The sequence below is a fragment of the Ipomoea nil genome, unplaced genomic scaffold (assembly GCF_001879475.1).
Source record: "Ipomoea nil cultivar Tokyo-kokei standard unplaced genomic scaffold, Asagao_1.1 scaffold1407, whole genome shotgun sequence".
Classification (NCBI taxonomy): Eukaryota; Viridiplantae; Streptophyta; class Magnoliopsida; order Solanales; family Convolvulaceae; genus Ipomoea; species Ipomoea nil.
The window spans coordinates 4627698-4653703 of NW_017617835.1; the positions used below are offsets into that span (position 1 = coordinate 4627698).

The 26006-nt window shown below is 38.1% G+C and overlaps 5 protein-coding genes across 9 annotated transcripts; 3 read left to right on the forward strand and 2 right to left on the reverse strand.

Moving 5' to 3' along the window:
• The first annotated feature begins 725 nt into the window (after positions 1–725).
• Positions 726–1202, forward strand: LOC109186258. The gene has a single exon (XM_019336184.1). The coding sequence runs from the start codon at positions 726–728 to the stop codon at positions 1200–1202; it is 477 nt and encodes a 158-aa protein (XP_019191729.1).
• A 4282-nt stretch (positions 1203–5484) lies between these two features.
• On the forward strand, positions 5485–7776 carry LOC109186394 (tropinone reductase homolog At5g06060-like). Its single transcript, XM_019336350.1, has 5 exons — positions 5485–5629; positions 5703–5910; positions 6673–6889; positions 6988–7094; positions 7482–7776. Exons 1-5 carry the CDS (start codon positions 5544–5546, stop codon positions 7668–7670), a joined length of 807 nt encoding a protein of 268 aa, XP_019191895.1. The 5' UTR covers positions 5485–5543; the 3' UTR covers positions 7671–7776.
• Positions 7777–8183: 407 nt separating this feature from the next.
• On the forward strand, positions 8184–18560 carry LOC109186395 (tropinone reductase homolog At5g06060-like). 5 transcript variants are annotated; one of them, XM_019336353.1, is made up of 6 exons: positions 8190–8333; positions 8439–8646; positions 9425–9641; positions 9760–9866; positions 10043–10236; positions 10270–10383. In XM_019336353.1, exons 1-5 carry the CDS (start codon positions 8239–8241, stop codon positions 10217–10219), a joined length of 804 nt encoding a protein of 267 aa, XP_019191898.1. In that variant the 5' UTR covers positions 8190–8238; the 3' UTR covers positions 10220–10236; positions 10270–10383. The 5 variants fall into 5 exon arrangements, with proteins under 5 accessions (XP_019191900.1, XP_019191901.1, XP_019191898.1 ...); XM_019336354.1 differs by having other exon boundaries at positions 10043–10262; positions 10329–10381; XM_019336355.1 differs by lacking the exon at positions 10270–10383 and having other exon boundaries at positions 8184–8333; positions 9760–9871; positions 10043–10184.
• LOC109186393 (protein phosphatase 2C 37-like) lies at positions 13551–15422 on the reverse strand. Its single transcript, XM_019336349.1, has 5 exons — positions 15329–15422; positions 14743–15285; positions 14341–14667; positions 14144–14249; positions 13551–14058 (listed from the first exon to the last, which is right to left on the reverse strand). Exons 2-5 carry the CDS (start codon positions 15268–15270, stop codon positions 13721–13723), a joined length of 1299 nt encoding a protein of 432 aa, XP_019191894.1. The 5' UTR covers positions 15271–15285; positions 15329–15422; the 3' UTR covers positions 13551–13720.
• A 2623-nt stretch (positions 18561–21183) lies between the features above and the next one.
• LOC109186389 (probable methyltransferase PMT11) lies at positions 21184–24603 on the reverse strand. Its single transcript, XM_019336344.1, has 9 exons — positions 23682–24603; positions 23326–23475; positions 22971–23241; positions 22765–22875; positions 22510–22669; positions 22137–22394; positions 21939–22061; positions 21677–21754; positions 21184–21600 (listed from the first exon to the last, which is right to left on the reverse strand). The coding sequence occupies exons 1-9, from the start codon at positions 24333–24335 to the stop codon at positions 21399–21401; spliced, it is 2007 nt and encodes a 668-aa protein (XP_019191889.1). The 5' UTR covers positions 24336–24603; the 3' UTR covers positions 21184–21398.
• Between the last annotated feature and the right edge of the window lie 1403 nt (positions 24604–26006).

Here is a 26006-nt window from a genome sequence, read left to right on the forward strand (position 1 = left end):
GAAGTTTTTAATTTAATAGGTAATCAAATCTCATAGTTTTGTTTTAAAAAGTTGTCAATCAAACACTGACTATGATTTTGATTCTTATTCCTAGTGTGTAAGTCCCAGTGTTGCAAAAATTGCGCCTAAGCGATGCCTGGCCGCGTCTAGGAACGCCGAAATCGGTCTCCTCCGCGCCTAGGCCTAGACCGCCATGGCGGCCGAACCCTGATTTTTATATATATATATATATATATATATATATATATAATTTAAATAAAAAATAAAAAAGCGTGCGCCTAATCTGCGCCTAGGGGCGCATAGCGTTTTTTTAACACTGGTAAACCCATAAACCAAACACAGTACTATTACTTTTCAAAAACCTTAGCTAACCAAGCTAGTGAAACCCATCTTGTAACATACATTAATCGGCAAAAGATCACAATAAGATAAACCATCATAAGTTGTCATAGTTAACGAGCTCAAATCGAGAGCTAGGCGAGGCTAATAATAGGCCTTGCTCTTACAAAGAGGGGAACTTGAAATCGTGTAGTTATGAAGCGTTAGATGAAAATATAAGATAACTTTGTCTGATGTCAAAAAATCAAATTTGTTTAATAATTAATTAACACTATGTACTTATGATTTATCCATTTGATCTCTCCTGTCCCTTTCTTTCCCCTATAAATACCACTGTACGTATCAACACATTGCATTCTCCTCTCTTCTCATCTCATCTATCTCACATGGAGAAATACTCAGAATATTTGATGTGGACGAAGACGAAACACCTTAAACCCAACCTCAAGCAATCATCAATGGAAGAAGACGACGACGATAAGGTGCCGGCATGGCCGCCTAGGTCATACAGTTGCAGCTTCTGCAAAAGAGAGTTCAGGTCAGCACAGGCACTGGGTGGCCACATGAATGTCCATAGAAGGGATAGAGCCAAGCTCAAGCGTAGTTCTAATAACACCATGGCTTCGCCGCCCATTTCTTCTGCTATCATATTTTTTCAGGGGAATTCCGGCGCCGCCGGCGATCAGCAGAAGGGGTGTAAGAGGCAAAGGATTGCCGCCGGCGGCTGCGGCAACACGGTGTCGTCGTTTATGCCGGCCGTGCAGGTGCACAGTGAGGAGGTGCAGGTAGTTGCAGGAATGAGAAGCAAGAATTCATCGTCCATGGAAGACATAGATCTTGAGCTTAGGGTTGGCGTGAAGTAGAAGAAAGGTGGGGAAATAAAACATCTCTCTCATCATCACTGTAGAGCTAGAGAGAGCTAGGTAGGAGAAATTAAAGATCATGTCGAGTAATAGTATTTACTTTTTTTTTTTTAAATATCGGATTGTAATTTTAATATATCTGTTTTTATTTAGTGTTAATCTGATTTTCATGTAACCAACTTGGTTAATGTGAATGTCTGTGCACTCTCATTCATTAACATATGTGTTGGAAGTTTAAAATCCCATTTCGTAAACAAAAAAATAATTATGATCAGCATTTTGCTCCTTAATTGGGCCGGTCCGGTGTGAACGGTTATTTGTACAAGTATAGTACGGGCTTAACCAGTCCTGGTCTTTTTGAAAGGATCCTGTGTGGTTAAAATTTGATAGTACAGTCGAAGGACCATGAGTGATTAATTTGAACCACGAATGATAATAATTTGTAAGTCAGATGACTACAGATAGTCAATTTGAAAGTTTAAGACTAAATTAAACGTGACAAAATTACTATACTCGGAAGACCCCATATGGTATTAACTATTCTTTTTATTATAATGTAAAAAAAAAATTAAGATAACTAGCAAAATTATCCATCAATTAAATGTTAAATCTCTAGAAAATGAAACCTTAATAATCAATCAACCTCACTAGGTAGTTTTGTTTGTTTCTTTTTTTTTTTTTCAATGCAAAAACAATGAAAATGTATACCTCATTAATTGCTGTAGCTTTTGTGTGCCCATTGTCTCTGTACCACCTAAGACATGAGATTCCAAAACATAATTTAAAACTTGATGATAAACCAAACCCAACCACTAACCTTCTGGATAAATGAAAAGAGTTTGATTTTCTTGAATAAAATGTTTATTTTCGGTCTTATTACGACAATTAGACCTTTCTCACATATATTTAGTTCTTAAATATTATTTTTATCACGTATTTAGTGTAAGCCTTTCATTCTTTTGCAACATGTGATCATTTTGACAATTTTTTTTTATTAGAAAACAATAAAAACACATATTCAAAGCTATATATTTTCAAGTTTATATGATTGTAAACCAAATGACATATTCTAACAGTTTTCTATGAAAAAATTGGTCAAAACCATTAAATGTGGTAAAAAAAATTGCACCAAATGCTACAAAAATAACACTTAGGTACCTACTAAAGAAATGACTTAACCGGGGATGAGAACTAGAAATGATTCAGGTAGGTTATTGTTAATGAAGAAATAACCATTAAAGAGTTGTTCCATATAAATTCGATAGCAGTTCAACTCTAAATTAATTAAAATCCAATACAATAACGAACAATTGGCGAGAGAGAATCAAACATATTTAAACAAAAAAAAAAACGTCCCGGCTGGCCTAAAACCTAATAAGTAGCACGTTAACTAGTGTAATAATGGTTTGATTGATATGATGAAGCAAAGCTAAGGTTAGTTGTTGCAGAGATGAAGCGGAAGACACGGCGGCTATCCCTACGTCCCGCATGTTGTTTTCTTCATCCTCAGCTCCTACCTTTATTGTTTATACACACAGTTGATACTATATCTTTATATATATATATACATATAGCTTTTGACTTTGAGTGATGATGAGAATATTTATATATAATTGAAGCTATAGCTATATATGGTGGAAATTGATGTTTACCCAACAAAAATTATGGCAATATAAGGTGGTCACTCGCCATATCTTAGATTCCTTTTTGGCTGTCTTTTATGGCACTCCGGCCAGCCTTCAAACTCTCTTTTCAATTCTTCATTGACAGATCAATTGTGATAAATGGCAGAGATTGAGGTTCATTGTTAATGGCCTGGGGTGCATGACATGACTAAATGGAATGTAGTGGCACCACTTCCGATCCTTTCTAGCTTTCTATTTTTGGGTTGCTCCCCATTTTTTAAAAGGAGATGATATTATGAATTAATGATTTTTTTTTTTTTTATAGTTTCGATCGGTGTAGGTGTTTGCGTATGGTATAAGTGTATAACTGAATATATTGAGTACTATTGGTAGAGTTGTTAAAATAAGCATATCTTATGAGATCAATCTAATAAATGTACCCCAAGTATTGCTACCTCTCGAACCACAATATACATACTTCTTAACCTGAGACATTCATTATGAAAAAATAAAAGTGATGTCATAAAATCACAAGTTGCTCTGTGGGAGTCTGTATGCGCATGCATGGACACCCCTGACTTTTGATAAAGTGGAAAAATATAATGGAGGTCAAATTGATGAGGTGATTGTGGAAATTAAAGGACGAATGAGTATTGAGTAATTAATTGAATTTAGATTTTTCAATTATTGCTACTTTTAGTATATGTGAAGATAATCTCTTTGTGTGGTTTCAATAATTCTCCCTTTGTCTATCACATACATTAGATGCAAGACTTCACTGCTCTGTAATTTGAATAAATGGTTGAGTGTCAATTTGCAATGGTTAGAAGTTCCTTTGATTTCTAAAACAAATGAAAATTTTGTTTGAATTTGATGCAGAAGGATGATGCTTGAAGGTTGATTTTAAGGTTGTATGTATATGGTGGTTAAGCATGCACATTTTCAAGTTGTGTGCAGAATTTAAGTATTCAATATGTTTGGTTTTTCATCAATGAGTGTTATTAGATGTTAACGGTTATGGTTAGACGAATTAGCTGAGGTTTAATAAGTGGAGGTGTTTAAAATAATAGTTAATAAAAGATCTTTTCTTCTTTATAAAAGAAAAAAGATTTTTTCTCGTCTAAGATTATAAAATACTAACTGTATGAGTTAGAACAATAGCAATTGATGAGACCTGGGTCCACATTAAAAGGTGGATTCAGATTCAAAATGCGCGTCTGGAATAATAGTGTCGTTAGCGACACCGTTTTCTCAGATAATGATATTTTTTGTGAATATAAAGTTCAAAAATTGTGAATATAGATTCAAAAATAATGTTATACTATTGAATATAGAGTTCTGTAATTCTGAATATAGAGTTATGTAATTGTGAATATTGAGTTCTGTAATTTTGTATAGAGTTAATTACCAAAATGGTCCTTGACTATAGCGAAATTACCAATTTGGTCATTGACTATTTTTTTTGACCAATTAAGTCCCTCAACTTTAAAAATCTTAACCAATTTGGTCCTCCGTTTGTTTGACCGTTAGTCAACTGTTAACTTGGGACCAAATTGGTAATTCGATATAGTCAAGGGACCATTTTGGTAATTAACTTTAAGGGTCGGCAATTCGGTTCAGTTTTTTCGAATCGAACCGTACCAAACTAGTTAGATTCGGTAATATACCGAACAACCGAACGGTAATAGATTCTTGTATACCGAACGGTTCGGTAAAAACTTGAACCGAACTGAATTGTTCGGTAAAAACTGAACCGAACCGAATACCGTTTGAACTTTGGATTGCTATTTTGTTATATATTAGACTTTGGATATGGACTATGTAAACATCATAACACAGAATATAGAACTTTTGATAACAAACCATAAAGAAATCAAATAAAACATTTACGAGAGATACCCGTGATAATATGAGCTGAACGGCAGAGCAAGCAGCAAGTGACTTGGATTTATTTATTTATTTATTTATTTATTATTATTATTATTATTATATTTAAAAAAAATCAAACGGTATTTGATTCAGTTCAATTTTTTACCGAACAATTCGGATCGGGTTTTTTATCGAACCGTTCGATATACAAGAATCCAATATCGTTCGGTTGTTCGGTATATTACTTTGGTTCGGTTCGGTACGGTTCGATTCGAGAAAACTAAACCGAATTGCCCACCCTTAAAGTTAATTACCAAAATGGTCCTTTGACTATAGCGAAATTACCAATTTGGTCCCAAGTTAACGGTTGACTAACGGAGGACCAAATTGGTTAAAATTTTTAAAGTTGAGGGACTTAATTGGTTAAAAAAAATAGTCAAGGACCAAATCGGTAATTTCGCTATAGTCAAGGGACCATTTTGGTAATTAACTCTTTTGTATATTAAGATCTATAAAATTGTGAATATTCAGTTCTAAAATTGTGAATATAGAGGAACGAATTCTGAAAACAAACGGTAAGAAAGAAAGTAATTTTATTTTTTAATTCAGACCGCGTCGTTTTAAAGCAAAATGACGCCATTTTGGACCTGGGCCCACAACGTAATTTGGCCAACAATGGAGTATTTTCTTTATGGGCTTGAATATTATCAGGCCTTCAGAGCATTTTTGTTTCCAGGGTGGGCCCATAAAGCCCGACAAGAAACTAAAAGCTCCAATGAATCAGAAAATCCAAAACGGCAACAATTATCCACTTCTCAGCTCTCACTGCGAGAGAATCAGTATTTCAATGGCGAAGACCGGAGAGGGCAGCAGATCAAGATGGTCTCTTACAGGGATGACCGCTCTGGTCACCGGAGGAACTCGTGGAATCGGGTATCTACTCCCCCACTCCTCCGCATTTATATAAAGTTCTGATTTTTATTAACTTTGATTTTGATGCTCTTAGGCGTGCGATCGTGGAGGAACTAGCTGAACTGGGCGCCAGTGTGTACACATGTTCGAGAAAGGAAGAAGAACTGAACCAACGCTTGCAAGAATGGGCTGCGAAAGGCCTCAAAGTCTCCGGTTCCGTCTGCGATGCTTCGTCTGCAGACCAGCGGGTGCTGCTCTCGCAGAAGGTTTCCTCCGCCTTTGATGGCAAGCTCAACATTCTTGTGAGTACCCAACGCTTATGTTTTTCTTTGTCGTTTTGGTACGGAGTAGAATTTAATGTTCACATGCCCAGATATCTGAATTTAGTGTTGTTTGATTCTAGTAGAAATGTGGGATGTTCTATGCTAATTCTGGCAATTACCTATCTTAGCAAGTATATTTCTGCTTGGCCCGCATAGATAGCTCGGTTGGTTAATTTTCGGGTGACAGATTGTGGACAAGGACACAAAATTAGCTTTTAGGATGTGGGAGTGACATTGGTCCTCCCACCCAATGGGCAACTGAGCCATTACCTAACTTAGCCCAGTTGTTTCTGCGTGGTAGATTGTGGACAAAGATACAAGATTAAGATCACGCCGTATTCTGGCCCGTACAGTTGTATGGGTAGCTTAGTTGGTGTCTAGGTGGCATATTGTGGCCCTATCTGCTGAGCCATTGAGTTACCATCATTTACATCTTCCTAAAAGCTCTGTCTGGTCGGGGTGTGGGGGGCCCTTAGAGTTTGGGATTCAACTTTTTGGAGAAGTATTGTGCCCTGACAGTCGCAGTGTGGGAGTTTCACCTTTTTGTGGGGTTATCCCTTGTGGGCACTAAACACTGGTCCTCCCATGATCCCATCTATTAGGTGGCTGAGTCACTGTGATTTACTCCTCCACAATCCTGTCGGACTAGGGTGTGGGGTTTAGGGCGAAGAATTTCGCCTTTTGTGGGCAAGTATATTTCTGCCTGGGCTTTTGACTTGCTTTCTGTGATTCTATCTGCAGGTTAACAATGTTGGGACAAACATCAGGAAGCCTACAACTGAGTATACTACTGAAGAATATTCTTATCTCATGGCTACCAACTTAGAGTCCTCTTACCATCTAACTCAAATTTCTTACCCTCTCTTGAAAGCATCTGGATCTGGATGCATTGTCTTTATCTCCTCAGTTGCTGGCATGGAAAACATTTCTTCTGGATCAATTTATGGAGCATCCAAAGGTATGCTATCATTACAGTAACGGTTTCTTTACATAAATACACAATGGAAGAAGCTCTATCAAAGTTATAGCTCTTTGGTTTCTATTCGCTACTCGTAGGAGCTATGAATCAGCTTACAAAGAATTTGGCTTGTGAATGGGCAAAGGACAACATTAGGGTCAATTGTGTGGCCCCCTGGTATATCAAAACCTCCCTGACGGATCATGTAATATCCTTTTCTCCTTGCGCTTTCCTAATATTATACGATGTGACTTCCATTTATTGTTGGGATATGCATGCATACTCTTGCCTGATTGACAAATTTGTAGAAGAATATGATAACTGTTTCTAAAGCGGTGTTGCTCTTAGCTTCTTTCTGTTTTCTCTCGTTTCGTGGAGATTTCAGAGAGGCTTAGCAAGTCTATTGGACTATGATTGGAAACCTAACATCCTTACCCGTATTTTATGTCTATTGGGACGAAATTTCTACAAAATTATTATCTGGCAAGTAGCCTAACTAAGCCTAATGGAGGTGTGATATATCTCTCCATAGAATTGATCGTAAGATTGTTCATTGAACCAATTGTGCCATTCTTGCAACGTCGTTTTGCAGTTGCTTGGGAACAAAGAGTTTCTCGATAGGGTGGTATCTAGAACGCCTCTCATGCGTCCAGGGGAACCGCAAGAAGTTTCATCAGTGGTTGCTTTCCTTTGTCTTCCTTCAGCCTCTTATGTGACTGGTCAGGTTATTGCAGTTGATGGAGGCTTTACAGTGCATGGTTTTGCCTGGTTCCATGGTTAAACGATCTGCGAATCGGATAACTTATCTGTTAGCTCGGGAGTTTGTTTTTAGGTTAGATTATATGGAATGGTTCTCTAACCCTCCTTGCATTTGTAATACTCTGTTTAATTTATGTACTGTATAATAAACAATGTGTTCAATCATTGCTGAAATTTTGAGCAATTTATCAAGTGTCTTTTTCAAGTTAGGAGAAAAATTTATAATCACTACCAAAGCATTAAACATGTGTATTAAATAAATCATGCCTTTATAATCTTAGTTGACAAATGATTACAAGGAAGTAAACTAGCTTAAGTGAATCATAAAGATCAAAGCTGCTCACGCTAAAAATTGAAGTTGTAAGTAATAGTCTCACTTTTTTCAATCTCTCTTCTCCCAAAAGATTGAATCTTTAAAATGTAAATCACGGACAAGTGTCAATACGTACAAAGAATCTCCACCTAAAAAAAAAAAAACAAGGGTGTGGGTCATTATGATAGTGAAATGAGAAGATGAATTGGGGTCTTGTCAGTGACGACTCACACGTAGCTTACAGCTTGGTTTTTAGTACACCCACAGGCCACAGTTGATGAATTCAATGGCGAAAGTGGGAGAGAGCAGTAGTTCAAGATGGTCTCTTTCTGGGATGACCGCCCTCGTCACCGGAGGAACTCGTGGAATCGGGTATCTATTCTGCCCCTCACCATTCTCTATCAAGTTCTGGTTTTTATTAAGCGCATTGAGGAATCATTTCTGGGTTTGAAAATTTTCGTGTTCTTCTGCGTTTAGGCGTGCAGTAGTGGAGGAGCTAGCTGGATTAGGCGCCAGTGTTTACACCTGTTCAAGAAAGGAAGAAGAGCTGAACCAGCGCCTGCAAGAATGGGCTTCTAAAGGTCTCAAAGTCTCCGGTTCTGTCTGCGATCTATCCTCTGCAGACCAGCGGCTCCTGCTCTCCCACAAGGTTTCCTCCACCTTTGATGGCAAGCTCAACATTCTTGTGAGTACTGTTAAGGGCTTGATTGTTTGTTTGGGTCATCTTCATACTCACCCTTAAATCTGATGCATTATCTCTTTCAATTCCTTCAAACTCTTGGTATATAGGCCGCTCTCACATAGTAGAACTTGAAACCTTGTGATTACCGAGTGAACAATCTGATCAACTTGGCTAGATTGTCCCGCCAGTATCTATCTTAGCAAAGTAGATTTCTGGCTGATCCACACGAACAACTCAGTTGGTTCCTTGTGGTAAATTGTGGCAAAGACGTCGAACCTTTACAGTTACACCCAATGTGGTAAGCTTCTTGTGATTATTAGACACTAGTCCTCTCACCTAATGGGCTGTTACACCCAATGTGGTAAGCTTCTTGTGATTATTAGACACTAGTCCTCTCACCTAATGGGCTGTTGAGTTACTGTGATTTACTTATCCAGTATCCAGTGGGTCGGGGGCTAGAAAATTTCGTCTTTTGTGGGCAAAATTTTTTTATGTACAACAGAAATCAACCTAGAATATACATGCCTAAATAATCAACATTCAATTAGTTTGTATATGCTCAAATAATGAATGCTATGCACACAAACAGTGAACCTTATGCATATAAATAATGAACCTTCATAAACATTACGTATAAAAGTAAGGTACCATATGCATAAAAAATAATGTAACATATGCATAGAAATAATGTACTCTATGTGTGTGGATCATGGTCCACCTTATAAGCATTGTTATATTTCTGCCTGGGCTTTTGACTTGGTGTTCATCATTCTGGCCACAGATCAACAATGTTGGGACAAACATCAAGAAGTCCACAGCTGAGTACACTATGGAAGAATACTCTTTAATCATGGCTACCAACTTAGAGTCTTCTTACCATTTGTCTCAGCTTGCGTACCCTCTCTTGAAAGCATCTGGAGCTGGATGCATTGTCTTTGTCTCCTCTGTTGCTGGCTTGGTACACATATATACGGGATCAATCTATGGAGCAACCAAAGGCAGGCTATAATCACAATAAAGTTTCTTTACATATACGTGGAAAATGGAAAATTAGCTTTCTTGACTAAAGTTATGGCTCTTTGAGTCTTTGCTTTCTTTTCTATTGCCTACTTACAGGGGCTATGAATCAGCTTACCAAGAATTTGGCTTGCGAATGGGCAAAAGATAACATTAGGGTCAATTCCGTTGCCCCTTGGTATATCAGAACCTCGCTTGTGCAACATGTAATGTACCCTTTTCTTCTTATGCTTTGAGTGACGAGGAAAACTTGCAGTCACTACCTGAGGGTGTGCACTGGGGACCTTGTGCAGATGTTACAACCTGAGTTGCCTTTGTATTCTAGTCTGTTAAGGTTGTTGGTTGAAGTAATTGTGGGATTCTGGGAACTTGATTGTTGCAGGTTCTTGAGAAGGAGGAGTTTATGGATAGGGTGATATCCAGGACTCCTTTCAGGCGGATCGGGGAACCAGAAGAGGTTTCATCAGTGGTTGCTTTCCTGTGTCTTCCTTCAGCTTCTTATGTGACTGGGCAGATTATAGCTGTTGATGGTGGTTTTACAGTGAATGGGTTTGAATGAGAATCAAAAACTGGTTTCAATTCCTTCCATGTTCATCATGTGTGTTTAGTTAGTGTCTTTGATCTGCCATTTGCAGTTCTGTGGTTTCTTTGTGAACCAGTTCTAGCTGAATCAAGTTGACAGTATTAATAATGCATATATATGCACAATACTATCTTCTCATATATATGTTTCTCTTCATCCTTTATACTTAAACTAGGTGGTCCAAACAAGGACCATTTTTCCCCAGCTAGATTTCATGTCAAGAGGGATTGCAACAGGTTGGGCCCTTTGGGTTTTGGTCACAATAACCCACCATCCATTGGTATGTATATTTGATTTCATCAATAAAATTGTTATCTATGTTTCATTGGTCGAACTAAACAGGGTTAACCAATTCATAGCACTCAATGAATAAATGTTATTTCAATAAAAAATATTGGAGGTGAAATTTAAGAGGGGAAGAAAGTATTTTTCTAGATTTATTGTCTATATACAAATGTTGTTCAATGTATTAAAAAAACAAACCACACTTATTATACTTTATTTATAATAATAATAATAACTCCTCACAGGTTTGAACCTCACTAGTGACATTGACTCATTATGCTTCAATAAGTTGAGAAAATGTATTATATGTATGGATAAATTCTACGTTATAATAGAGTCAATAGTGTTCAACTAGGGGTCCGTTTGGAAAGCAGGAAAATGACTTCTGGAAAATGAGTCATTTTTCGGAAAACATTTTCCTTTCTTGTGTTTGGCAGCACAGCAGAAAATAGTCTTTGTGTGTTTGGTTCATTTTCTGAAAAATGAGATAGAATTGTATAATTAACCATTTTATAATTAATTATTTTGTTTAAAATAAAAAAATTATAATTATTTTTTTAAAAAACCAAATAATATTAATTATTAAAAACTTAAAAAAAAAAAAAAAAAAAGAATACGGAAGAAACCAGAGAGGGAAACCAGTGAGGGAAACCAGAGAGAAACCAGACTTCTCTCTGGTTTCCGGCGAGGGAAACCAGGGAGAAGTTCTCTCCAGTGGAAGACGACCGGAAAATCTCGCCGGTCGCCGGAATTAAAATGACCAGTAATAACAGGTTATTTACCGATTTTTGGGCTTTATTGATCCAATTTAACATGTTTGAGTGTTTAATTGACCTTTTTTAATATTTAGGAGCCTAATTGACCTTTTAAGGTAAAGTTTATGGGCCTATTTGACCCTTTTCTCAACTATTTATAAAATAATAATTAAACTATCAAATTATAATTTAAAAAATCAATTCAATTATATACTTGAATTCACGTAACATCGCACAACTAACTTATTTTAATCTTTTTTTTTTTTTCTGTGAGATCATATCGATATTGCTTATTTGACATTATAATTATTGATATTATTTTTTTTTAAAAAAAATCTTATTTCTTCTTCATTGAAAAATAGAATAAAATAAAATCATGAATTTGATAACACAATCACCCGTCACCACTGCGGGTTGCCGGCTTTTCTTCTAAAAGAAGGCAACAATCGTTGCCTTTTCTAGATCTAGATGGAGGTGATGATGTGAGACTAGGCCATGACAAAGATGTCATGGCCTAGATAATGAAGAAGCCAGGGCTTGCAAAGAAGTTGGCTATAGACCTATAGTAGATAATTTTTTTTAATTGAGGATTTTTAATGCTTTGAATAAAGAAGCCACTATAACCCTAAAAGGACATATAAGTAAATTTTTAAAAATTACCTTATGATAATATGTTTAAAAAAATGCAATTGCACTATTTCTATAAATTCATAAATTTAATTATAAGGCTTTTAATAATTTAATAGTTTTTTTTTTTTTTTTTTTGGAATAGCAATTTAATAGTTTAATTACAATTTAACAAATTATTTGAAAATATATTTAACCTTTTTACCTAGTAAAATATGATGATTTAAACATTAATCACAACTCTCACACTAATCAAACAAGACTTTATACACAGTAACTCTTTTTTGTATGTTGAAAAGAGTTTTTCATGATAAAATAGATCACGACTTTAAGTTTGAACACTAAAATAAAAAGTCTGACGAATTAGAACAATAGGCGAGCACTTCATTTTTTTTTTAACAGAAGTATTGACAGAATTTTGTGTAAGGAAAGATTGAGAGATGAATAGAGAAAGAAAACCAAAGTTTTGATAAGTTCAAATTAGTAAGCATAGTTTACTCATCGGAGCGCGAGAGAGAAACTCTATGCTATACAATTCAAACTCTTTCTAGAAAGCTCTTGTATATATAATAGTGTAAACCCACTTTCCAATCCAATTCAGGACAAGTGCTTTAATTTTTACAAAGCCCTTTCACCTTTTATTTCCAACTCAATTGAGTCTACTTTAAAATTTGTCAAATAAATCTATTTTGAGAAGCAATTTCTCGCTCACACATTATCCGTTTTGAGCGAACAATATATCAATTTCTTCGTCTCAATATGAAAAGTGTAAATCCATTTTGACCCGAACCAAATCAAAAGTGGACTCTATATATTTGTACCACAAAATAACCACATACATGTCATTTTGTGCTAAAAATCTCAACAAAACTAATCCTCAGTATATAATTTGTGAACTATTATTCAATAATAAGATTTATCTAATGAATACTATTAGATAATAATTATGGTATGTACATTTCTATTGTCACAAAAAAAGTGACGCTACGTGGAGGCATCCAAATGGGTAGTGCTGGTATGCCATCACGTCCCATGGCAGAAGTGGATTCGTATCGGTGGTGGATCCCGCAATATGTAACAATACCCGACCTGCCCTCCCCCACTTCTCCTTTACGGAGTTGACATTTATCATCCTTATAATCCTCTCCTCTCCTCTCTTCATTTTTCTTATCTTCAACGTGTCAGTGTTTCAATGCGCAACACAAGTACACTACCTTAAATTCTGACTCGTACGTTCCACGTAATTTGATGCCTACACTAATTTTTTTTAAATATTTATTATGAAAAAATATACTCCGTAATATTTTTACATTTTAATTTAAAAGACTTGTTAATATTACTTAAAAAATATAATAATTTTACATTAAAATATAATAATATTTATCAAAAAAATTATATTTTTCACTACTTTTTTTTTAATTTTATAAATAAAACTTTCATACATTGCTGATGGGGTCAACATTCTATTATTATATCACACCATTAAAGCTTCTTATTATTCTCTACTTATTCAATTTATGTTGATATCACTGAATTAGTTCATACCAACAATAATAATTAAGGATTTAACAATAGAAAATGGAAATTTCAATATTAGCAAATAAGAACAATTCTAGATGTTGCTACTAACATTTTGGTGGTGTACAAACCAGATCGGAATCTGAGATTTCATTATATCCAGGTCACCTTCTTCAAGGAAGCCATGGATTCTTGTATACACTGGACTTTCAGAGTACTACAATGTTGTATAATGAGAAAATTTTTAAGGTATATGTATATATATAGAGAGAGAAGATTAATGTTAGTTTGGCTATGGATTTCTTCTCAGATCGACGACGACGACGCTTATGTTATCGCTGCTGTAGCGTGCTAAGGCCAGCTTTGTCAAGAGGATTGACGCATCTGAGCAGGCCTTGTCCGAGCTCTCCCCGGCGGCGGCCGTGACTGCGTCGTCTCGTCCCGGCGATCGCGGCGGCGATGGAGGCTTCCCTTGCCGCAAGCACATGCGGGCGACGCCGCAGGCTGTCTCGTTTGATACGACGTCCCATAGGCCGTCGCTTGCTAATATCAAACACTCGTCCTCCGCCGTCCTCTCCGTAACGGTTACCTCCGGTTCCGATATCACGTAGGGTTTCAGGTAATTGTCGCCTGAGAAGATGAAACGTTTTAGCCATAATCGGCCGGAAAAGTAAAAATATGTAAATTTAGAAAGGTTTTGGGATATAGAACATACCGATAGCTCGAGACATTGCCAGGACTCCGAGAACTCGAGGTCCGTCCCAGTAGATGACTCGGCCGCCGGCGGCTTCGATCCGATTTACTTCGTCCGGTCGATCCGGCTACACAAGGTAAATCGGAACACGATTTCAGTCTCTTAAGAAATGGATTGACATGAGAAATTAATTAAGCACAGTTGGAATTTGTATTTACCTTGTGATCGACGGAGAGTGGGATAGCGACTCCATTCCGGCAAAGAACGGCGCGAGAATCGCCGCAATTGGACACAACGATACTTTCCGGTGTTACCACGGCGACTACGGCGGTGGATCCGACGGCATCGCATTGCGGAGTCTGCAGCTCGCAGCGGCAACTGGAGCGCGCGGCGGCGGCGGCGGCGTTGGCTCCGCTTGACCAGTCGGTAATTTCCTGGTCCATTTTGCAGAAGCTCCGGGACATCACCTCCTTCCATTCCGGCTCCTCCCCGCCGACCTCGCTCTGGACGATCTCGTGCATTCGATCTCTGCACTTCATCGCCACCTACGAAATCCCCACACAGAAATTAGAGAAAACTCCAAATATCAAACACTTCGCGTGCAAACTTGTTAAACTTACATGTGAGCAACCGTGGCCGTCGTACACGCCGAAAAAGTGCGAGCTCGTGGAATTCTCAGTATTACGCCGGAAAAAAGGATGAATCGCCACCGCGTCTTCCATATCCCTCCTCCTCCCGCAAACAGAAGTCATCCCGAATTTAGGGCAATCCGGTTCGGTTCCAGAACACGTACCAGATTCAGGCCGGTCCGGATCCTCAATCGGATCTTCGCTACTATTTTCACCCTCTTTAATCTTCTCAACAAATCCTTCATCCTCGCACGGCTTAGAAACATAACAGACATCGTTTCCCTCCAATTTGCGCCGCTTTTTACAATTCTCACTCACGTCGCAGCTCTCCTGCGCCGGCGGAGAAGCAGGGAAAATATTATTCTGTCGCTTCCTGTCGTTGTCCAGCGGCGGAGCCACCGCGACGTCGGCGGCCACGAACCGGAACTGGTGAATCTCCATCCGCCGTCTCCTGGCACCCTCGGAGCTCGGCTCAACCGGAGTCGTAGCTTCCGTTTCGCCACCGCACACCGCAGCCATTCAACCAACAAAAAACACCAGAAAACAGAGGAATTCTCAGCCTTTCTTCACCTCTAAAGGTTAGAAATTCCGAAATCAGAACGAAAGCATAAGAGATAAGAGGAAATCTTAAAAGCAGAGAGTGGAGAGGTCCCATGAAAACAGACGCCTTTTGAATACATGGAGGATTGAAGGCATTGCACCTGAGGATGGTGGGGCAGGGCGGGCAGCTGCCCGTCACCGCCCCGGGGCAGATGGCGACGTACAGTAGCCAGTAGGTGTGGCGTTGGACTTGTGATGGGCGATCTTGGCCGTCCAAATCGCTTTCGTGATCTTTTTTGGTGGGAAAATGGTCCGGACACGTGGAAAGCATACTGCGGGGAGAAGCGTGGACCAATGGGAGTGCACCACGCAGGGGGTGACCAAATTTCCTTTTCTGACACGCATGTGGTCCTCGGGGGCGACCTCGCCGATTATTCTCCTTTTCGGCCGCGATTAATAGAAGTGCGTTTCATCGCAGGATTTCACCACGCGGCGGAATCTGGAATGCGAGATTTGTTGCTTACTTGTCCCTTCACGCTCCTTTGTAGCGTGTGGTTGTCACCTTCACAAAATTAAGAATAAAGTATGGTCCCTCAACTATAACGAAAGTATCAAATTAGTCATCAACTTTTTTTTTGACCGATTAAGTCATCACGTATTGAATTTATATCTGATTTGATTCTTCGTCAATTTAAGTGTTAACTGACCGTCTCTTTTGAGGGCAAAATAGAACTTTCACTCTTTCTTTTTTTTTTTTAACTTGGCGTCGGTGGTGATGCAGAGAGGCAGAGCAGCCGCAACGGCCAAGCAAGCGGCGGCGGTGGGGAGTCCGTAGCCTGAAAATGCCAACGAATCTAGAGGATCTCCGGAGATTAGGCGGGGGAGTGAGAAAGAGTCCGTGGGGGAGATTCGCCGCCAAGATCAGAAACCCTTGGAAGAAAACCTGGGTGTAGCTGGACATCTTCGACTCCGTCTCCGAGGATGCTGCCAGAGCTTACGAAGAAAGCATCTGGAATTCCGAGTTACGATTTTACCTTTCACCACAATTTCTCATCCCCCGTTGAGTCGGTAAACGAGACAGAGAGCTTGGGATCACTCCGTGGCGGTTGAGTCGATTCACCCGTAGCGTTAAGTCGGTTGAGTCTGGTTTGCCGCAATCAACGTTGTGCCGGTTCTTCTGGTGCCTCCTCTCCTCCTTCGCTAGCGGAACTGCACGAAAAGGCCGACTGGGGAGCTTGGGATCTGGTTTTTGCTGCCGCCAGCGATGTTGCAAGAATGAAGATGATGGAGGAATAAGCTCCTGCCGCCGCTGCTAGGCTTTACCCCAACCAAAATGGGATATGGGCTCCTCCCAGAAATGCTAGCCCAGTCGGCGACGTTCCTACTCCCAGAAATGCTAGGCTTGATGAACTCAAATCAACTTCACAGTACTCGAATTATCAAGAATTGCACATGGCTCAAGTAAAAGCTCTTGAGAATCTTGAAACATATTCATTCATTTGTTCTTGTTAGCTTTGACTAATCTTCCTACAATTACGAAATGCGGGAAATACAATAAATACTGAAGTACCATTTTGCCCTCAAAAGAGACGGTTAGTTAACACTTAAATTGATGGAGGATCAAATCGAACATAAATTCAATACTTGATGACTTAATCGGTCAAAAAAAAAATCGAGAATCAATTTAGTACTTTCGTTATAGTCGACGGATTATTTTAGTAATTTACTCTTAAGAATATTAAGTGTACGTTTTATAGAGTATTGAACTCAATATTATAAGGCTTAAAAAAATAAATCAATACTTATATGGCTAACAATAAATTACTAATGATTTCGGTTTCATACAAATGAGTTATTTATCTCGATTTCTTCCCGCAAATAAACTACAACATTTAAGGATAAATTATAGTCATTTGTTTCGATCACTATATTATATATGTCGTTGACATAAAATGCATGATGACCTTGCAATATGACGATACATTTTTGGGTTAACTCATCTTTATAGGGCCAAGACCATTTATATTAGTTATTGCATCATATCACATGTGTCACCTAGGGCTTAAGGGGTCCAAGGGGATATGATGACTTATTATCACCCTTATGAGGTTTTTTAACACGGAGGCTAGACCTTTTGCTTACGAGTTCCCTCACTGTTGCGGGTGAGACTCCATCCCTAATCATTTTTTTCAAATTTTACCCATGTGACCAACTGAGCTGCCCATGCGAGCATGTCATCAAAATTATAACATCATATATCGAGGCTTGACAAATGAAATGATAGTAGCAAATTAATTTGATGTGGCGCGTTTTCATTGATGGAGATAGATAGTCAACTAATTGTTCGACAAATGAAATGATAATTCGATGTTCCTGGTTTCATCCCATTTCATTAGACTTACAGGGCGTTTAGTTCACTGTAATTTCGTTGTAGTTGAATTGCATTTCAGTGGATGTCTCAATTACTTTGTTTGGTTGGAGGGGATTACAATTCTACATAATTACAATTCTCTCTTTTTGTTGAATTGCAATTCATGGGGTACCCCATGAATTGCAATTTAATGAATTTGAGAAAGAAAAAACAAATGAAATGACACTACTACCCTTAGTTGTTATTACTATTATTATTACATAAGGGTACTTTAGTCTTTATACCACTTCTTTCCCTCTCAACTCCAAAATTCTATTTCTCAATACCAAACAACGTAATTTGAATTCCTACTTTATTCCCACCTTATTCTTTTTCTACCGAATTACAATTTCTTTCCCCCCTAATTCCCTCCTTCCAACCAAACACCCAGTTATTGTTTGAGTTAGTAAACCAGGTAAACTGTTCTATAATCTCATCATATACTATACATTTTTATTTACAAGATGTGAATGAAAAATTCTATCTGATACATAAACAAAATGAATGTTAAGTAAAAGAAGAGAAAAAAAATTAAAGAACAAAAACTACAAGTCATCCAACACATGATGGTTTCCAGCCACATTTTTTTAGTGGTCTAAGCTGAAACAGGTCAAAATATTCAACTCTAATTATACATATATACTCTTTATCCTTCCATATTCTCATTGAAAATGGCTTTTGGATAATGGTGATGAATGCATGTAAAGCTAAGGCGGAAGAGAATAATATAATTGGAGTCACTCTAAACATGGCATCAGATCCTCAAATCTTATGTGCTCCATCCATTAATTATATATTAACATTTTTTCTATAAGCTGATACAGACAACCTAATTATATTATCCTAGTTATATTATTTAGTGCAGATGATGCATAGGTATCTAGTCCGAGACATGTTACATGGCTACAACATATGTAGTGTGGTATAGCAGTCTTAATACCACCCTACCTTATTCCATGTATAATTATGGCAAAAAGAATCTGCCATAACAGGGCGTTTGGTTGAAGGGAATTTAAATTTCCTTCTCAGTTAATTCCCACCTAATTTCAAAGGCCACAAAATTTCCTTGTTTGATTGAAAGGAATTGTAATTCTATTGAATTGCAACTCCTCCATTTTCATGGAATTAAAATCCCATATCCCCTTGGTATTTTAATTCCTGAGATTTTAGGAAGAAAACAAGATAGTGATGAGTCAAAATTACCCCTAACTTTTTTAACTTAAAATTAATGTCTAACAAGAACAATGGACATTTTTTACTTTCTACTACTTATTCCCTTTCAATTCCCATGTATACCAAACATTGGAATTGAAATTCCCAGTAATTCTATTACTGTAAACCAAACACTAGAATTTAAATTCCTACTTTATTCCCAATAATTCATCTCCCATGAAATTGCAATTCATTTCCCACGTAATTCTCCATCTCCAACCAAACGCCCTGTAAGAGAATATTGGATGAACTCAGTTTTAGATTTTTTATGTCTTGGAGAGAGAATAATTTTTTTTTTTAAAAAAAATAAATTTATGGGTGGTTGTTAGTGTATTTTCTCATTAGTGTTTCTTATTCTTCTTCTTCTTTTTTTATTAATTCACAAAACTCGAGAAAAGATCATATTTAACACTAAAGCTTAGTTTGTGTTTGGAAATCAAGAAAATGACTTCTCAAAATTCGTTGTGGCGATCGATGGTGGTGTTGGGTGTGGTGATGGCAATAACGTACTTGGACAGGTTTGGGGTGCAACGACGGTTGGCTGGTAGGGTTAGGGAGAAGAAGAATGAAGACTTGGTTGGCTCCGGAAAATGACTTCCCAAAATATTGGGAAGATGTTTTCTGGAAAAATAATGCTATTTTCCCTTTGACTCATCCTTATTTTCTATTGACTCTAGTTTTTCCTCCTTTGCCAAACATGGGAAGTCTGAAAAATAATTTTCAGAGCCAATAAAACTAATTTGATGGACCAAAATGGTGATTTTTTTCATTTTTAAAATTTCTTCAATTTGATCCTCCAAGGTTTAATTGACGAAATTTTAAACAATTCGATGATCAAATTAGTTGAAATTGAAAACTAAGAACTATATTGACAATTGATAGGCTAATATGATGATTGAAAAATATTACATGTACTCTCAACTTTTAATCCCACTTGTGTTCAAATTTGATTGGAGGAAGAAAAAAAGAAATAACTAAACATCATGACCCTCTTATAAAATTGATCAATCAAAGCATGTCAAATTATAGAAAGTAGAAAATGGGAGTATGAAATAGGAGTACATAGACCTGGCAATTCGTGTATACGGGTTCGTTAACGGGTCGACACGATAACGACACGAACACGATAAGGCTAAACACGGACACGACACGTTAAGGTTAACGGGTTCAAATTTTTAACACGAACACGAACACGATTTGTCAACGAGTTAAACGGGTTGACACGATAGACACGTTTTGTTAACAGGTTTCGGGTCGTGTCGACACGATATGACACGAAATTCGTTTAAACCCGCTAAAACTATTAATATATTTTTTAAAAAACTAAAATTTAAATTTAAGTTATATAAAAAAGAAATAAAACCTACAATTCAATCCATCAAACAAACTAAACAAAATATTCAATTTATAACATTCATAAAATGATAAAATACGGAGTAACATACAAAAATCATAATTAAAGAAGTCCATGCTAGTTTTTAGAATAAAATTGAACACAATAAAAATTCAAATTTCGTATTGTTGAACATCAATAATTGGTATATGATTTTGGCCTAATGTAGTAAATTCATCATTAGTCATGTTCATGATATCTTTTGTAATCTCATTCATGAAAATGGTTCTTAGCGGGTTATAAACAAGTTTGTGTAAACGGGTTGACACGATAATATTAACGGGTTAAACGGGTTCTTAATAGGTTTAACGGGTTGACCCGTTAAGACACGAAACATAACGGGTTCTTAACGGGTCAATCCTTTAACGACCCGGGACATGTTAAGGCTAAACACTAACCCGTTATTTTCGTGTCCGGTTTCGTATCGTGTTAACGGGTCGTGTCCATAATTGCCGGGTCTAGGAGTACATGTACTCATGATGATTTCCTTTTTGATTTAGTTTTTTTTTTTTTTTTGAAAACTCCTTTTGATTCAATTAAATGTAATAAACTATACCGACTTCTACTACATAGACTCCCAAAATTCTATTCTCTCATTTATACTCCCTAATGTGCCAAATTAAGATTGGTTATTTTCATCATGTGGGTCCACAGAAAAATATCTACATAAAAAACATGTGAGAAGAAGTACAAATTTAAAAATTTAAAATGAGAGTACACCAAGTATTTTCCAACTATACCTATCACTTTGTAGGACCGACTTTGACCCTACGATCCATGTTTCATACTAGCTTAAGAGAAATGTGACATTACCGATAACCATGTCCACATACCAATATATATAGTTATTTACCCTAACAATATTACACGAGTGATACAATTAATATATGCATCCAAACATGCAAATAATATAATCTTTCACAGTACAACAAGTTCCAATCATTCATCTTACAACAACATAATTAATGATATAATGCAATTTATGTATGCATGCAAAAACTATAACATAACAAATCTTCCACACAAGTTAGTTGTTTGCTTAGCTTCCAACTAACCACAAATTCATTTGATTTCTCTTGGTTTCATAGTTCACTACTTGAGTTTCTTCTCAGCTGTGAAGACCCTATAACTTGCATGAGGACCTTCAGAGGTTTCTTCCACTGATACTTCCCACCCCACAGCCTTCCCAACCTCTTCAAGCTCATCCATAACCCCAACAACATCGCGAACATATACCTTCCCCCCGGGCCTCAAAACGCGATCCATTTCAACCATGATGCTCGATACATTGCATCTAATTCGATATATTTACAATACACAGATCAATCAATTCTCCGATTAAATATATCCTAAAGAAAAGATTTAATTACCTTTTCCTTTCAATGGAGAAGAGGCCATTAGCATGCAGCAAGTCATATGTTCTTGGATAGGTGTCAAATGGTTCACACCTAGGAGACAATGTAGTAGGAAACACATCAACAACATATGATTAGTATAGCGAAACCTGCAGATAGCTCTGATACCAAATTGAAGCATGTGCTCCATTTCAACTAAAAGTCTAAGCTGATAGTTGGATTGCAGATTTATGTTTATATATATTATATGCTCAACATTCTCGGGGTTCTTACATACCAGTCGTGCATAACTCCAATGAGACCGCGATCATATATAACAGGCAACGTGTTCGGTCCACTCACGGGAACAACATTCAGGACCCAACACTCCAGCTTATTGTTAATCAGTGCTTCAGCAAACCTGTCATGTATGTTCCAGTCTTATGAACTAATTAAACAGTAGAGTGCAGTGAAATGGTGAGAATCGAAAATATACCCTCCAAAACCGGCTCTCATGTCCATCACGTTTCGAAGTTGGAATTTGTCCCAACCCAGTCTGCGAATGTAGCTCTCGACTATATCCCTCCAGTATCTTGACTCTGCCCTAACTAGCTCCACTCTCGATATCTGAGCATCAAGATGTACGGTTTTCAGCCTGTGTGAAGGATAATGGAGGCGTTCTGGCCCCGTGGACACATTCGCAGCATACCCTTCCTCGGGCAGCTGTGTGATACAAGCCTTCAAATCAACGTACCTAAGAATGACAACGAACGAGCACAAGTTGCAGAACAGGACATATATACATCAAATTATCATGGATTAATCGAAATCTTGAAATATAATGGACCAGATTGGCAGAGAAGGAGAACCAGATGTTGTCAGGATCGTCGTTTGGATCACACAATGGCGGCTGGCTTCCTTCCTCGCGGCTTAAATAGCAGCTGTTGTTTAAAGGCTTCTGCCATATTGCGATGGTGCCCTCTTTCTTCACAAGTTTCCAGCAAATACTCGTGGTGAGATTAACCATCTCTGGATATAAGAAAACCGAGATTAAATGTCAATTCACACACCAACTTTTCATTCTTTTTCGAGCAAAGAAGCAATGATAATCAGTACTAAAATACCTTCCCATTGCACTCCCAGGGCTGCTTCGTGCTTATAAACAGGCTGTGCAGACCAAACAAAATACCCTCCTGCTCGAAGCATCCGGTTGGCCTCCAGAAGCAATATTCCATCTTGATTAAAACGAATCAGAGGGATGTGCAATTAGAGACACTCATAAACTAAGAAACGAGCAAGAGCCGCTAACTTAAAAAGCTAAGAAGTTTACCATTGCGAGTCCAGTTTATCTGGCACCTTGAACAATGGATTAAGTCGAAGGCCTGACTAGGATACAACAAGCGCCTCGTTGCAAAAGTAGCCACCATTGCAGGAACACCCCGTTCGAGTGCAAATTGGATCTGGTTTTCGTGCTGATCCTTTGGGGAAATTGAGAGGGGGAGCACGTTTCGTGACAGTAAATAGGCACCAAAGCTTGCCACGCCACAACCAACATCCAACACAACTCGGGTACGATTACCAAATGCAATTTCAGGCACCATCTAACACATATGCACCAGATTGAATGTCAGAATGTAACACAAAAAATTTCTGCAATTCATACTTAAGTTCAGAGAATTGGTCACCTTTTGAATCTGATCCAAGTACTCATTTGCCCCACGGATGAACTGTGTGCCACCTCCTGGAAACCTGAACTTGTCGTTGTCTCGTGTTATCCAATTCTGGCCTCCTTTATCCTCAACAAGGCGTTCATGGGGGACATTGCTGAACCAAACCTGCAGTTTAGCACAACATGTATAGATATTTCAAGATTCAAGAATAAAGCAATTATAGGGGCAACCCAGTCAAGTTAGTCACGATGCTGACTTATAACCAGAAGGTAGCCTACTGGCCTTCTTGGTTTGAAGTTTGAATCGTTTTTCATATCACAAGGCAGAATTGATCTGGTGCACACTCTTAGATAGTAACTGATGGAGGGTACCTCATCGCGACTTTGTGGCCATGGTATCCGAGGTTTGTAGCCTTCGGGTGCAGGAACCAAGCAGTTCAAGCCCTTGCCTGGGCAATGGCGCTCGAATTCTTCGCCTTTCTCTGTGGATTTTAGGGTTTTTACAGCCTCCATGTTGTCTAAGCAAGGTATGTATTCACTCATATTGCCAGGGCACAGCTCAAACTTCTTAACCGCAAGCTTTTCACCTTCAATTTCATCTTCTTCCTCCCAATTATCCACCCAGTCTGCTTCAATCTTCCCCACCGTAAAGTCATCCGTCATAACCCCGTCACCGTCCACCACCCCGGTCATCAGCACCGCCTGCGGCGGCGGCGGCGGTGGAGGCAACAAATTGACTGTCGCCGGCGGAATTGCAGCCGAAACTTTTTCTTCCTGCTGGTCGTCGGCGGCAGCCGTGTCCTTTGTTGCAGACGATGAATTGATGGGGTTACGGGAGAGGACGACGGCGCCGGCGCCGGGAGAAGAAGAGTTTTGGCGGGAACCGAAGAAGAGTAGCTCCTGTGGCTGGGCATTTGACCAGTGAGTTCCGGCGTAGAAGGAAACGATGGCTACGAACAGGAAAGCGGCGATCTTGATCGCCGCCGTCGAGAATCTCGAAACGTCCCCGGCGATCTCCCCCTTCATCTCGCTATTCAATTCAGAAATACACACAAAACACGCATATATCTCTCTGTAAAAGTGAGAATTCTTGATTGTTTAGCGCCGAGGAAGATGACAGAGCCGTGTCGTTTTGTCTGTTCTGGTTCTTGATTCTGGGGATTTCTAAAACGAAAGCTTGTCTGTAGTGTTAGTTGTATCTTAGGCTGCTGAGATGGCGACGTGGTTGCGCCACCACCGACACCCTCCGAAAACAACCGGAAAAAATCTTTGCTTCCCCCACTCCCATTAACCACTTTAATTTGATAGCAGAACGTTAGACTCGCCTCTTTTAACTTCGGCCCTAACATTTTTAGTGTTTCATTAATGGCGGTGGTTATATAAATGTCCATTTGCTTTAAAAATTAGGGTTTGCTACTGCAATTAATGTTTAGAAGTGCTGCCCAAAGCTCTAATTTTAATTAAAAACTGGATGCATATATGTATGTTATGATTGAAAAGATGGAGTCTTTTGTTTATGTATATTATTAAAAAGTAATAAAGATTGATTTATTTGCAATCTGCCATTAATGGCTGACGTTCTTGGTCTTGTTCTTATTCTGTGAAGTGGGTGGCCAGAGGAAAGCACCCATTGCAAACGCCCTCTTGTAGTCCAAGTCGCCATTGGCGGGCAATCCATAGTCAGCTAGAAGCTTATCGACCTTCCATTCTGGCATTTCTTTGTAGTCTTCCATGGTGTATTTTGGGTAGTGCAGAGGCATCTCAAAGTAGGTGGTGCTCACGTTGCTCTTCTTCTCCTTCTCCATCACTCTCCTCTTTTTTCAGCTGGTTGGTTGAAGCGTGGGGCCGGCTATATATATATAAGCATGTGAACAAGTATCATGAAAATGGAATGTTACACCTTCTTGGGTTCCCATGCCATGCATACATAGCTGTTTTTGGTGTATGTTCATGTGTGTGCTTCTTCTTCTTCTTCCTTTTATTATAACTCAAGTTTCTGATTTTGTAGGACTATATCTCGATCCATACTTATTTATGAACATAGATCAACCTCTCACTTTAATTTGTCACCTAAAAAGTATAAATGAAACTTCTTATCCACTAGATTAATGCTCTAAGGTTGTGCTTCTTTTAATTGTGCCAAAGGGAAGGGGTGGATTGTAGTGCTAATATAAAATTATGTTAACCCAATAAATTATGTCAATGGATAAGTAAGCTATTAATGTAACCATAAAGTTTAAGAATCAATTATATATGTTTGTCATGTTAAAAACTTTTGAGTTATGTTTTACTGCTAAGTTATGTCGAACTTCTAAGTTATGTCTTACCTTTAAGTAAGAATTAAACTTTACTAGTGCAAAACTTAGAGATCTTATGAGTAAGAGTCAAATTTTACAAACGCGAATCAAACTGAATCTGAATTAGTTTTATCGGGATAGTAATACCAAAGTAGAGATCCATTTGGCAAATTATATTGTGTGCTCTGGTCTAAAATGACATCATTTTGTATCTGGTTTTTTTTTGGAAATTTCGTTTTCCGTTTCTGCTGTTAACTCCGTTTGGAATGTACATAATTGTATAATAGATACACATAAACCACTAGCATAATACACATAATCTAACATAACACATAATACAAATAAACTCTTAACATACAAATAAACTCTTAACATACACATAAACTCTTAACTCTTAAAA